General features: G+C 32.2%; 1 protein-coding gene across 10 annotated transcripts in view; it reads left to right on the top strand.

Annotated features, from left to right (window-relative positions):
* The window catches only part of LOC658494 (band 7 protein AGAP004871), a 54,809-nt gene extending 43,244 nt beyond the window's left edge, over nt 1-11,565 (top strand). For 8 of the 10 annotated variants that reach the window (XM_008193248.3, XM_008193252.3, XM_064355151.1 and 5 more), the window contains 4 exons: nt 154-236; nt 2,461-2,720; nt 2,773-2,953; nt 6,318-8,304. In XM_008193248.3, coding sequence (XP_008191470.1) covers nt 154-236; nt 2,461-2,720; nt 2,773-2,953; nt 6,318-6,434 — 641 coding nt within the window. In that variant the 3' untranslated portion in view covers nt 6,435-8,304. Of the gene's footprint in view, nt 1-153; nt 237-2,460; nt 2,721-2,772; nt 2,954-6,317; nt 8,305-8,384; nt 8,649-8,741 lie in introns of those variants that run through there. The other 2 variants (XM_015978755.2, XM_008193251.3) reach the window with 2 other exon arrangements.
* The last annotated feature ends 57 nt before the right edge of the window (nt 11,566-11,622 follow it).

Genomic DNA, 11,622 nt, shown 5'->3' on the forward strand with positions numbered 1-11,622 from the left:
GCGCTCTAGTTCACTCAAAAATTTGTTGTTGTGTTATCAAAGTTCGGACAAATGTAAATCGAGCCCTAACTTTCCTGAAACGCGAACTTTTACCTGAAAATGGCAAATAATCCTGAAATATTCATCTGATTCGCTGAAACGTTTTTTTTTCAGGAATTTTTTTCATCTTGCCGTGTATTGATGCCTACGCCAGGGTTGACCTGCGGACCAGGACCTACGACATCCCTCCACAAGAGGCAAGTATTGGATTAAAAAGTGATGAACCCGAAGGGAGGAAATGTCCCTCCGTTCGTGAATAATGTGGTCATGTTTCCTTTGTGAATGCGCGTTTTGTTAAAATAATGATATACGACCCGAAGGAAAACTTGGAAGACGACATGTTTTTTTATTCGGAAAAGCAAAACAAGATCAACGTCAAGGTCGATGTAATGGAGTCGAGTGTCAGTTTGCGGCTTGATGGATGTAAAGTTAAAAAGCTTTACCGACTTTTCGTATTGTTATTGATGGTGTAATGCTCTCGTACGCAGTATTTTATCCACGTACGTGGAGATTCGGCAAAAATAAGTATTTTTCTAATCCGGCTCGGAGAACCCATTTTTTGTTTCTGATTGTTTTTTTCAGAAAATTTAAACGAATCGTATTTAATATATGTTTGTGACATTTTAAAATAAAATATTCAAGCTACTGTGTTATTATTAAAATTCATTTATTTATTTAAGTTACAGTAATTAATATCTACTATTTGAGCAATAATAATTATTAAAGTTAAAATCTTGATTTTTTGAAAGCAATTTTTCTAAAAATAGTAGAATAGAATTTTACTTTACAGCTATTCCATTTTAACGGACGGGACACTTTGCACAAATTTTTAGGTTTTATGTTCAGTTTTGAGGAACAGTATCACTAGAAGAGAAGTTTTTTTTATAGGAACTTAGTACCAGTCAAATTATTCAAAACTTACACATTTTTAAAGTTTGAAATACAGGCAGAAATAAGAAATACAAATTGATGACGGACGGGACACACAAAGGACCTCACATTTTTATTGTTGAACATTCGTGTTAAAAATTTGGTTAATACCGAAGAATAAGACTTCTGATTAATCTACATTTTGTTTACACATGACGGACGGGACAAAAAAAATTATGTGTGAAAATAGCTCTAAAAATTTTATTCAGACAGGTTTTAATTATTAAAGACTTTAATAATATTAAAATTAGGCAATGAAAACTAAAATTTTTTGGTTTTGTTTAACAACGGAAGAAATAAGAACAACATATTATGTTTGCGATAACGGACGGGACATCAAAAGTTATAAAAATAAAAAAGTAATACTTAAATATAAACCGTTTTTTCAAGAAGTACAAATGACTTGACTTTGAAAAATTATTAAAAATTTAAATAATTTAATTTTTTGAGATATACTTGGCTATTTTCAATTTTGTTTGATCTTGGAGTAAATGGTGTTTAATTCAGGTAGAGTAAGACAATGTGTAAAGACTTCTGATTTATCTACATTTTGTTTACACATGACGGACGGCACAAAAAAAATTTGTGTGTGAAAATAGCTCTAAAAATTTTATTCAGACAGGTTTTAATTATTAAAGACTTTAATAATATTAAAATTAGGCAATGAAAACTAAAATTTTTTGGTTTTGTTTAACAACGGAAGAAATAAGAACAACATATTATGTTTGCGATAACGGACGGGACATCAAAAGTTATAAAAATATCAAAGTAATACTTAAAAATAAACCGTTTTTTCAAGAAGTACAAATGACTTGACTTTGAAAACTGATTAAAAATTTAAATAATTTCATTTATTGAGATATATTTGACTGTTTTAAATTATGTAGGAAACTATTTTTATATTTAGATAAAAAAAATGTACTTTCTAAGGTATTAAAATTTTTGAAATGCTGTTTAAAATTGAAATTGGTTTATAATCGTTTAAAATATATTTTTTGTGTGCTAATATAAAAAAAATATTTTAATTTTAATGGAAAAATTCTTTGTGAGAAACATTAATTACAAATGTCTGCAAGTTGTTCTGAAATGAATTCGTTTAGAATTTTTAAGAACTTTGTTGGGATGCCGTTAGTGCCAGCTGTTTTAATATTTTTTATTTTTTTATGTTAATTTCATCTTTAACTGTTGCATGTAGGTATATGACGTGAAAGGAACTAATATATCTCATCATTCTTATTGTAGTACTCAATTATGTTAATAAAATGCTTCTTAATTCTGTTGAATGCATTCTGTTTTTTTGCAATCTTTAAACTTTTTACTCTGTTAATTATTAGTAACATTTTTATAATTTTTTATTTGACTTTTATGAACAAGCGTATTTATCAATTTTTTTGGAATTTTTTTTCGAAAATTAATTTTTTATCCGGCTCGGAGAACCAATTTTTGTGCCCTTTCAGTTATTAAAATCCGTTAATTGTGTACAAAAAATAGGTTCTGACCAAAGACAGCGTGACCGTCTCCGTGGACGCCGTGGTCTACTACCGCGTATCCAACGCCACCGTCTCCATAGCCAACGTGGAGAACGCTCACCACTCGACTCGCCTCCTCGCCCAGACCACCCTCCGCAACATCATGGGCCAACGTCCCCTCCACGAGATCCTCAGCGAGCGCGAGAGCATCTCCCAGCACATGAAGGCCCTCCTCGACGAGGCCACCGACTCCTGGGGCATCAACGTGGAACGAGTTGAAATGTACAACGTACAATTTTTTACTAACATTTCCTAACAATTGATCTGATCACAGCAAAGACGTGCGACTGCCCATCCAGCTGCAGAGGGCCATGGCAGCTGAAGCTGAAGCTGCTCGTGAGGCCCGTGCTAAAGTCATCGCCGCCGAGGGCGAGCAGAAGGCCTCCAGGGCCTTGCGAGAGGCCTCGGAGGTGATTGGGGATTCCCCGGCTGCGCTCCAGCTCAGATACTTGCAGGTAAGTTGGCACGACTGCGCTCACGCTTGCTGCTTTGGATCATTCACAGCATGGCTCACTTGGGCGCTTTTCTCGCAAACGGGGGGCTAGGGGTTAAGGGTGTCTCAACTTTTCGCTTGCGATTTGCTTTAACAAGCGTAATGTTTGCCATAACGAGTGAGCGCGGCAAATTTATTACATCACTAGTTACGTAATAAGTGACATTTGCTGACGGGATTTGTTGAAACACCCTCTTAGTGGCTTATGTTAGGCGGGAGAAAAATGTACTTAACTTAGTTGGGTATTTAGTTTAGTGGATAGTTTCTAGGGTGGGAAGTATAAGGAAGATTATATTAATCTAGTTGCTTGTACTAATTCGGTTCGATTCCCACTTTGACAGATAATCCGACTGTTTTATGTTTGTCACGGGTAACTAGGATTTCTTTGACGGCATCACGTTGTTTCCCTTAAGTAGATTTTCCTGTCCACTTTACACGACATTAAAAACTTAGTCCATCATAACTAAGCTTAAGCCTCATTTTCATGCAAGATCACTCTTTCGACTCGGAAAACTTTCAGTCGTTTGTAATAAGCGTTGGGGGCAAATGGACCGGCTTGAATGGTATTGATGATGGCTGGGATGGAAGACAACTATGAATTGCGATTTGCCCTTTTAAGGGATGACGAATGGTAAAAGGGTGCGCGAAAATTCGGGGATTAGTTCTCGCATGCTGACAACGAAATAAATAGGGAATTTTCAGTGTTATAATTATTATTTATCCGAGTACTTCAAGAATTAATCTTTGTTGGCATCATTGAACAGATCAAACCTCAAGTAGGTTAAAAATAAATTACGATTTGCCAGAAATAGAAGCAGAAGTCGTTGACTGACCATTTTGAAAAAAACTCTACAAATTTCGGTTGATTTTTTTTTACACAAATTACGTTATCAATTTTTCAATTTCATAAGCTTTAAGTTTTCATTACGTTTACGTAAGAAACTCAACTCTGCTTCTAATAGTGTTCGCAACCAAACAACAAAGTAGTTACCTCAAGTAAACACAATCTAGAATCTCTCTTACGTAGCTATGGTTTCTCCACTTGTAATCAGTGGACTTATAATCAGTTACATTGGCCGGTATTGAGTTTAATCCGAAACAATTTCCAGTTTTGGTGTCAGATATTACAAATTAATATTGAAATACAATCATACAATGCAACTCTCTATTTGCGTTTGATTCAACGTAATTTCCTCGTCAACGAAACGTTTAATTTTGCATTCCTGTTACAGCGAGGTTAATCGTCTGCGTTAAAAATTCATTTTATCAAAAGCCATCTCATCTGTGCAGATTTAGACAGTTACTATTTGCGAATCGTTCATGTTCTTTCTTTGGTTTTGGTTTAGTTTAATGAAAATGAGTTAGGATGTCTGACTATGTGAAGGATTTTTTTAATTAAAAATCTAGTCAAAAGTTTGAGGACTTCAGGTAAGTGACGCGTGATGGGTTCATCATAAAATATTACTGTTTTTTTCATAACCACATAACGAATTTTTGATATTATTTTTTTTTGTACTTTTTTTACTTGTTGATTTTTTTGTTCAACCTTTTCTTTTATTGTCTTGTATTATTGGTTTTTTTTGTAGCCACTAAATCAAATTTTAATTTTTTTAAATGTTTTCACTTTTAATATAAAGTAATTCAATGAAAGAAACAATTGTGTTATTTTTAGTACTGGTATTTTTTAGTCGTTGATTTTTGATTTTGACTGTTTATGCTTAGTATTTTTTGTACGTTTTGTTATTTTTTGTATATCTTGTTATTTTAATTTTTTATATACAGTGTGTCTGTTTTTCAAACTTCATCATGGGGATCTCAGTTATTATAAGAGATATGAGGCAGGTTAAATTAAAGCAAAGTTAGGCATTTTTATGCTGAGCAATTATCTGAAAGAACATTTGATGCATTATTTTTAGTTTATAAATTAGTAAAAAAAAAACAGAAATTTGTAATTTTTATTTTAATTTTTCCAAGCGAAAATCAAAAGAACTAGACGTTTTTAAGTTAGACATTCTTTAGGCACTTTTTTACAAAGAATCTAAATCTGTCCTCGTATTTTCCAAGGCGTTCTTGATGTCAGAGTTACAACACTCAACTTTGTTTTTCTCAAGGAAGCCATATTTCTTTTTTGTATTTTCGAAAAGTGTTTTTTTTTCTGATAACAACAATATATTACATTATATGATCGAATCTTGCATGGTGATTAAAATGGAGAAAAACCATTTTCGCAAAGTGTGCTTTGGAAAAATGACAACAATTTTGTTTTTAAATCAACTAGATTTTGAAAGTTTAATTAAATTTAAGTCTGGATGGTTTACATTTTTGCCAAATTTATAAAAATTCTGCTCACATATTTAATAGTTTGTTATACAAAATTTTTCGTGTTTTTTTCCTAAGCACTCTTTGCAAAAACGTTTTTTCTAAATTTTAATCTGCATGTAAGAGTTAATTATAGTATGTGATACATCGTTGGAATCAGAAACAAAAAAGCTTTTTAAAAATACAAGTTTCAAATATGGCGTCCATAAGAATAAATAAAGTTGTGTGTTATAACACTTATAACATAACTCTGACATTAATAACGCCTTGGAAAAGGCGATGACAGATTTGGATTCTTTGTAAAAAAGTGCCTGAAGAATGTCTTACGTAAAAACGTCTATTTTTTTGGTTTTTGCTTAAAAAAATAAAAACAAAAATTGTTATTTTTGTAATTTTTTCAAAATTTAAAAACTAAAAAACTCATCAGATTTTCTGTCAGATAAATGGTCAGCGTAAAAATGCATATTTTTGCTCCAATTTAACCGACCTCGTATCTCTTATAATGACAGATTATTATTCTTAAATAGAAAAAATAAACGTCAAATTAATTTAATAAAGTACAATATTTTGAACAAATTTTTTTTTACAAACTTTACCATTTAGTTAATTAAATTGTCATGAACAAACTCCAAGTTTGAAATAAATTTGAAACGTATTTTATTTTTAGTTTTTTGCTAACAAATGACAAATTTAAAATCAATATCAGCCGTTGTTTTCCTATTGATTTTCTCATTTTTGTTTCGAAAACTCCAACTTTTCCGCCACCCTCTTTATTCCGAGCTGTTTGTAAGTCATGAATATTTGATTAGCCACATGTTCGTATGAATTTTTATTCGGTATATGTATTTGCTTGCCAGCATTCGAAAACCGATCTCGAACCTCACAAACACATAAATTTGAAAAAAAAATTAGTTAGCAAAATATGATTTAATCTTCCTTGTATGCGTCCCCTGTAGTCTAGTTGAAAAAACCCGTGGTCCGTCTCTGATTGATTGCTTCCATGTCAGACCTTGAACACGATATCGACTGAGAAGAACTCAACGATCGTTTTTCCGCTGCCGATTGATATTATTTCGTACTTCATGAAGTGCAAAGGGGCGGCCGATAACCAGAGTCCTTTCTAAAGGACGAGGTCCTGATTGCGCCAAGCCATCGAAATTTTATGTCCTATTAAATGATGTATGTGTCCTCGTCGCCGTTAGTGTCTTTCCTTACATTATTACATAAATCTCGATTTGTTTGTTCGTTCTGTGGGCTCTTTTGGACGTTTATATTGAGGCACAGTGTACACTCGTCTTTCATTATTACATGTATACAGGATAATAATAGCGATAATGCACGTTTGTAGCTAGATAGCTGTTCCGATGGCTGGATGTGAGCCGCAAGCAATAGCCGAGTGACACTCTTATTGCGTGCGACTGTACATGCACACATATTTAAAAAAGGGCGCTAAAAACAAACACAACCAAAATAATTCAAGTCTGAAGATTTTATTGTAGATAATTTATTACAGAAACACTTGTTTTACAAAAACCATGAAAGTCCTACCAATTGTCTTGTAATTGTTTTGTTGAAAAAATGGACATAAAAAGATAAAAAAAAAATATAAAATTGAAAAAATTAAACGACAAACGCGGTAAATAAGAATCTGTGAGAGGGAATTGATAGTTTCATGGTTTGAAACAATTCATTGTTATACAGGGTGACTCAGTTAACACCGCTCAATTTGCAACATGTATACAGGGTGTCCCAGCGATCTGCAAAAGACCATTATTGACCTTAAAAAATGTTAGAATTTTTTTTACAACAGCCGTACATACTAACCCCTGACTCATCTAAAATTATTTTTAAATATACAGGGTGTTTCTGAAGTTACCTAGAACACAAAGAAAGAAGAAAGTTTAAACTTAAAGGATTGATTTTTTTAGCTGATTGCTAACCAAGAAGATAAAAAATGAAGAGGTTGTGAGTTGAACAACTTCAAAATTTTAAATGCAACATCGAATTTTTTATTTTTGCATCAAAAAACTTTTAAATTGGAGTCTACTAATACATGTTTAGATTAAAATTATCTGTATTATAAGCTACGTTCCAAAATGCAATAAAATTCAGGCTGTTCCATTTAACTTTAGTGTATTTCTTATATTGGGACATCTTGTATGTACACCGCAATATTTTAGAAAGATGCAGCAGAAACGCAGCTGTAATTAAAAAAAAAAAATTCAAGTTCAAGGTGAATAAAAGTAGGTTTTTGCTTAAACTGGTTTAACTGGATCACCCTGTACAGACGAGCCACTTTTATCAAAACTATTTCTAGAGGCACTATTTTATAATTTATATTATGATTTTATAAAGTTGCATTTGATAAAATAATGAGTATAAATAGTATATATCATAGTATATAAAATGTTTATTGTTAATTAAGTAGAGTATAAGAAACATATACAGGATGTTGCATTTGATGAAACATTTTGTATGGTTTTGACGGTAATAGGGTCCACCCCACTAACACGGCACATCACTGACACAGTATCCTAGCACGTCGATTTACGTGGATCACTCTGTATAGTAAATTAGGTGTTTTTATTGGCCTAGAATTTTGAGTGAGACTTTCGTCGTGCCAAATTACGAATCAAATTAAAAGAGAATTAAGCTACAGGGTGATCAGTAATGCAATTTTTTACTAATCACAATCGATAAATCAGATTTATATAAAATATAGGCTGTGCATAAGAGAGCCATCAAATCCTCTGTGTTATATTTAAGACAAAAGGGCTAGGTAAGGTAGCCTGCTTAGTATTAACAGTATTTGTGTACTGTTGGAGTTTTTTTGCTGTCATATTCATGTCATCAGCTTCTAGATCAATGTAAATAGTAGATGTGGCCGAAATTCTCGATGTACCCAGTTTTGACGCCACCTCACGTCTGTATTTTGAACCACAGTTTTTCTACTAATCACTGTACTGACTCATACAATAAACAAGACTTAACCGAGCATCTGTTTGCTTTGACCTGACACAGTCACCGTTGCTTGACTTTCGGACCACTCTACGCTCTCTCGTAATGATTTGCAGACGCTTAACACGATCTCAGCTGAGAAGAACTCGACGATTGTGTTTCCGCTGCCTATTGATATGTTGACGTACTTCTTGAAGGCTCAGGAGGCCTCCTCTTCGTAATTTCGTCGAGGGATGATTTTTGCAGATACTCATACACGACGTAAGTTCAAGTAATCACGTTTTCGGGCACAGTTTACCAACCTAGTTGTTGTTTTCGATGTTCTTATTGTATAAAAATGTACTATAACGAAGTTAAATAAAGTTCTATTTACTACTTTACTTCCACGTTCATTTCGTACGCTTCGATCTAGGATATAATCTTCCTTGTCCCACTGATTAGTGTCACGTCTTAATGTCTTTGGTTTTTGTCAGACTTTGAACTCGATATCGACGGGAAAAAATTCGACAATTGTGTTCCCCATCCCGCTTGATATTGTCTCATATTTTCTCAAGTTCGAAGAAGGAATGGAGAATTTTCTAAAATAGAGAGGAGTAAATGTGTCCTTGCACCAACGGTGTCCTTGAAACCTGACGATGTAAATTTATGTTCAAGCACGGTGTTCACACTATGATATGGTTGTGCTAGAATTAGTGCCAATATTCGCATGTTAGTTCATAGTAAATGTAAACGCACTGTAGGGATTTGAAAGGTCCGAGAACTAAAAAGTACACAGTTCAATGCCAAAAGTAGTGCCAAATTTATCACTGTGGTGCGATAAATCAAAAGTGGAGATTACAGGGTCATTGATAGTGTGTCTCTTTAGGAACTGGTTTACATAAATTAATCAAACATATTAAATAAGGTTGTGCCTAAAACGAAAGTTGATTTTTATTTTAGTTTTGTACAAAATTGGGAACAAAATGCACAATAATTACGTTTTTGACTTTAGTTTAATTATGATGTATTTCATAATCAAAGGAGTGTTAGTTATTGTTACATAGTTAAAAAATGTTGGTTATAAAAATATTTACCGTTATAAGTGTGTTAAAAACAAATGAATTTAAAATAGTCTAGTTAAACCAAGTGGTTGTATCATCTGCAGCAAGTGAGTTGGAATTTTTTTGTTTCTGCTTTTTTCATCAGAAAAATACAAAATACGTCTTCTCAAATCAAGAATGCTAGACTAGGTCGGATCAGGTCAGGTCAGGTCAGGTCAGGTTACCTAAAGTCAAAAGTGTTTTTTTTGGAAAAATAAAAAAACCTGGCAAAAGGCTTAGTGGTTCTATTTTCTAGTTGAGATATACTGTTTTTACAAAGCCAATGACATGTCTTAAATAGACCTTGACTAAGTCAGGTCTGGTCTAAGTACTTTTTAAGATAAATTCAGTTTAATATGTTTTATATTAGAAATTTTAATACAGAAAGTTTTTTGTTTTTGATTTTTTCGTAATTTGAGGAAAATACAAAATACGTTTTTTCAAATCAAGAATGCTAAACCAGGTTTGGTCAGGTCAGGTCAGATCTTGACTGTATAAACTAAGTAAGTGTAAGCAATTTTATAAAAAAAATTTTTTAATAATTCTAATATTTTACAGTTTATTTTTCTCTCAGTCGTTTCTCTAAGAAAAAAACGAAAAGAGTGTATATGTTCTGTTAAGACAGATAATATATTCGACTTAGATCAGGTCAGGTCTGGTCTAAGAAATTTTGTTTTGCATATTTTATTTTTTGATCGTTTCCTTGCAAAAAATCTAAAAAAAATCTACAAAAAAACCAGATCAGGTGAAGCCATTTGAAAGTTAATACCAATAAACTTTCATTTTCAGAAAAAGTGATACTTTTTACAACAATATAAAAGTTATAATGACGTCTCCTACATTAAATGGTCACTTTTTTTCGCATATTTTCTTTTATTTTTTTCTGCATAGTTTTTTAAGAAAAATTTGGTAAAGGTAATTAGTATGTTTTGCAAATGACGGTCAGTATGTTGACCAAGTCAGGTCAGGTCTTAGAAATTTTATTTTCTAATATTTTACAGTTATTTTTTTTAAAATCGTTTTTCTGAGAAAAAGACGACAACAGTGTATGATATGTTCTCTATAAGACGGTAAATGCACTATTTTATTATTTTTTGATCGATTTTTGCAAAAAATTCAGAAATTTTTGTTTCTGATTTTTTGATCAGAAAAATACAAAATACGTCTTCTCAAATCAAGAATGCTAGACTAGGTCGGGTCAGGTCAGGTCAGGTCAAAAAATTTTTTGCAAAGAGCCAGATTAGGTAAAGCCATTTGTAAGTTATTACCAATAAACTTTACTTTTCAGAAAAAGGTATCCTTTTTACAACAATATAAAAGCAATAATAACGTGTTCTACAATAAACGGTCAGTTTTTTTCGCATATTTTGTTTTATTTTTCTCTTGATAGTTTTTTCAAAAAAAATCGATAAGCGTAATTGTAGTATGTTTCACATATAACGGTCAGTACATCTGACTTTGACTCAGTCAGGTCAGGTCTAAGCAATTTTGTTTTTGAATATTTTACAGTTAATTTTTTCTCCATTGTTTCTCTGAGAAAAAGGTGAAAACGGAATATAAAATGTCTTTTATAAGGCGTTTAGTACATTCGACTTTAGTCAAGTCAGGTCTAAGAAATGTTTTTTTGCATGTTTTATTATTTTTTGATCGTTTCTTTGCAAAAAAAATCAGAAAAAATTATATTCTACAAAAAGCCAGATCAAGTCAGGTCATTTGAAAGTTAATGCCAATCAACTTTCTGTATGTTAATAACAACGAATGTTCTGCATAGGACGTCAGATCTTAGCAATTTTTTTGCGCATTTGGTGGTGTTTTTTTAACTCTGTTGTAGTGATACAGCACTAACTCTTCCAAAACTGAACGAACCTAAAAGACTTGTATATTATCAAATTTTGTCAAGTAGATATGGCCTATACTTATATAAACATCCAAAATTTATTACAATTTTGTATTACGCTTGCAACGTAAATTGTACGTTTTTTGTTGTAGAAATAAGATGTATATGTAGAAGTATATTACAATTTTTTGTATTTGTTTGCTTCTTACAGCAAATCACTCTATCAACCTTGTGAATGTATACGGTATATGTATGTACAGTTGAGAGCAAAATTAACGTGAAAGGTAACACACGTTCACTTTAACGTTGCTTCCGACACGACTTCTTCACATTTTTTGACAACACTGTATCGTTTGAAATAAAAAATGAAACCACTTTGAAGCATTGTTTATTTCTTGCACCCACTGTGTTTTAATTCGTGATATAAAAGGTAAGTAC

The sequence above is a fragment of the Tribolium castaneum genome, chromosome 1, assembly GCF_031307605.1.
Source record: "Tribolium castaneum strain GA2 chromosome 1, icTriCast1.1, whole genome shotgun sequence".
Lineage (NCBI taxonomy): Eukaryota > Metazoa > Arthropoda > Insecta > Coleoptera > Tenebrionidae > Tribolium > Tribolium castaneum.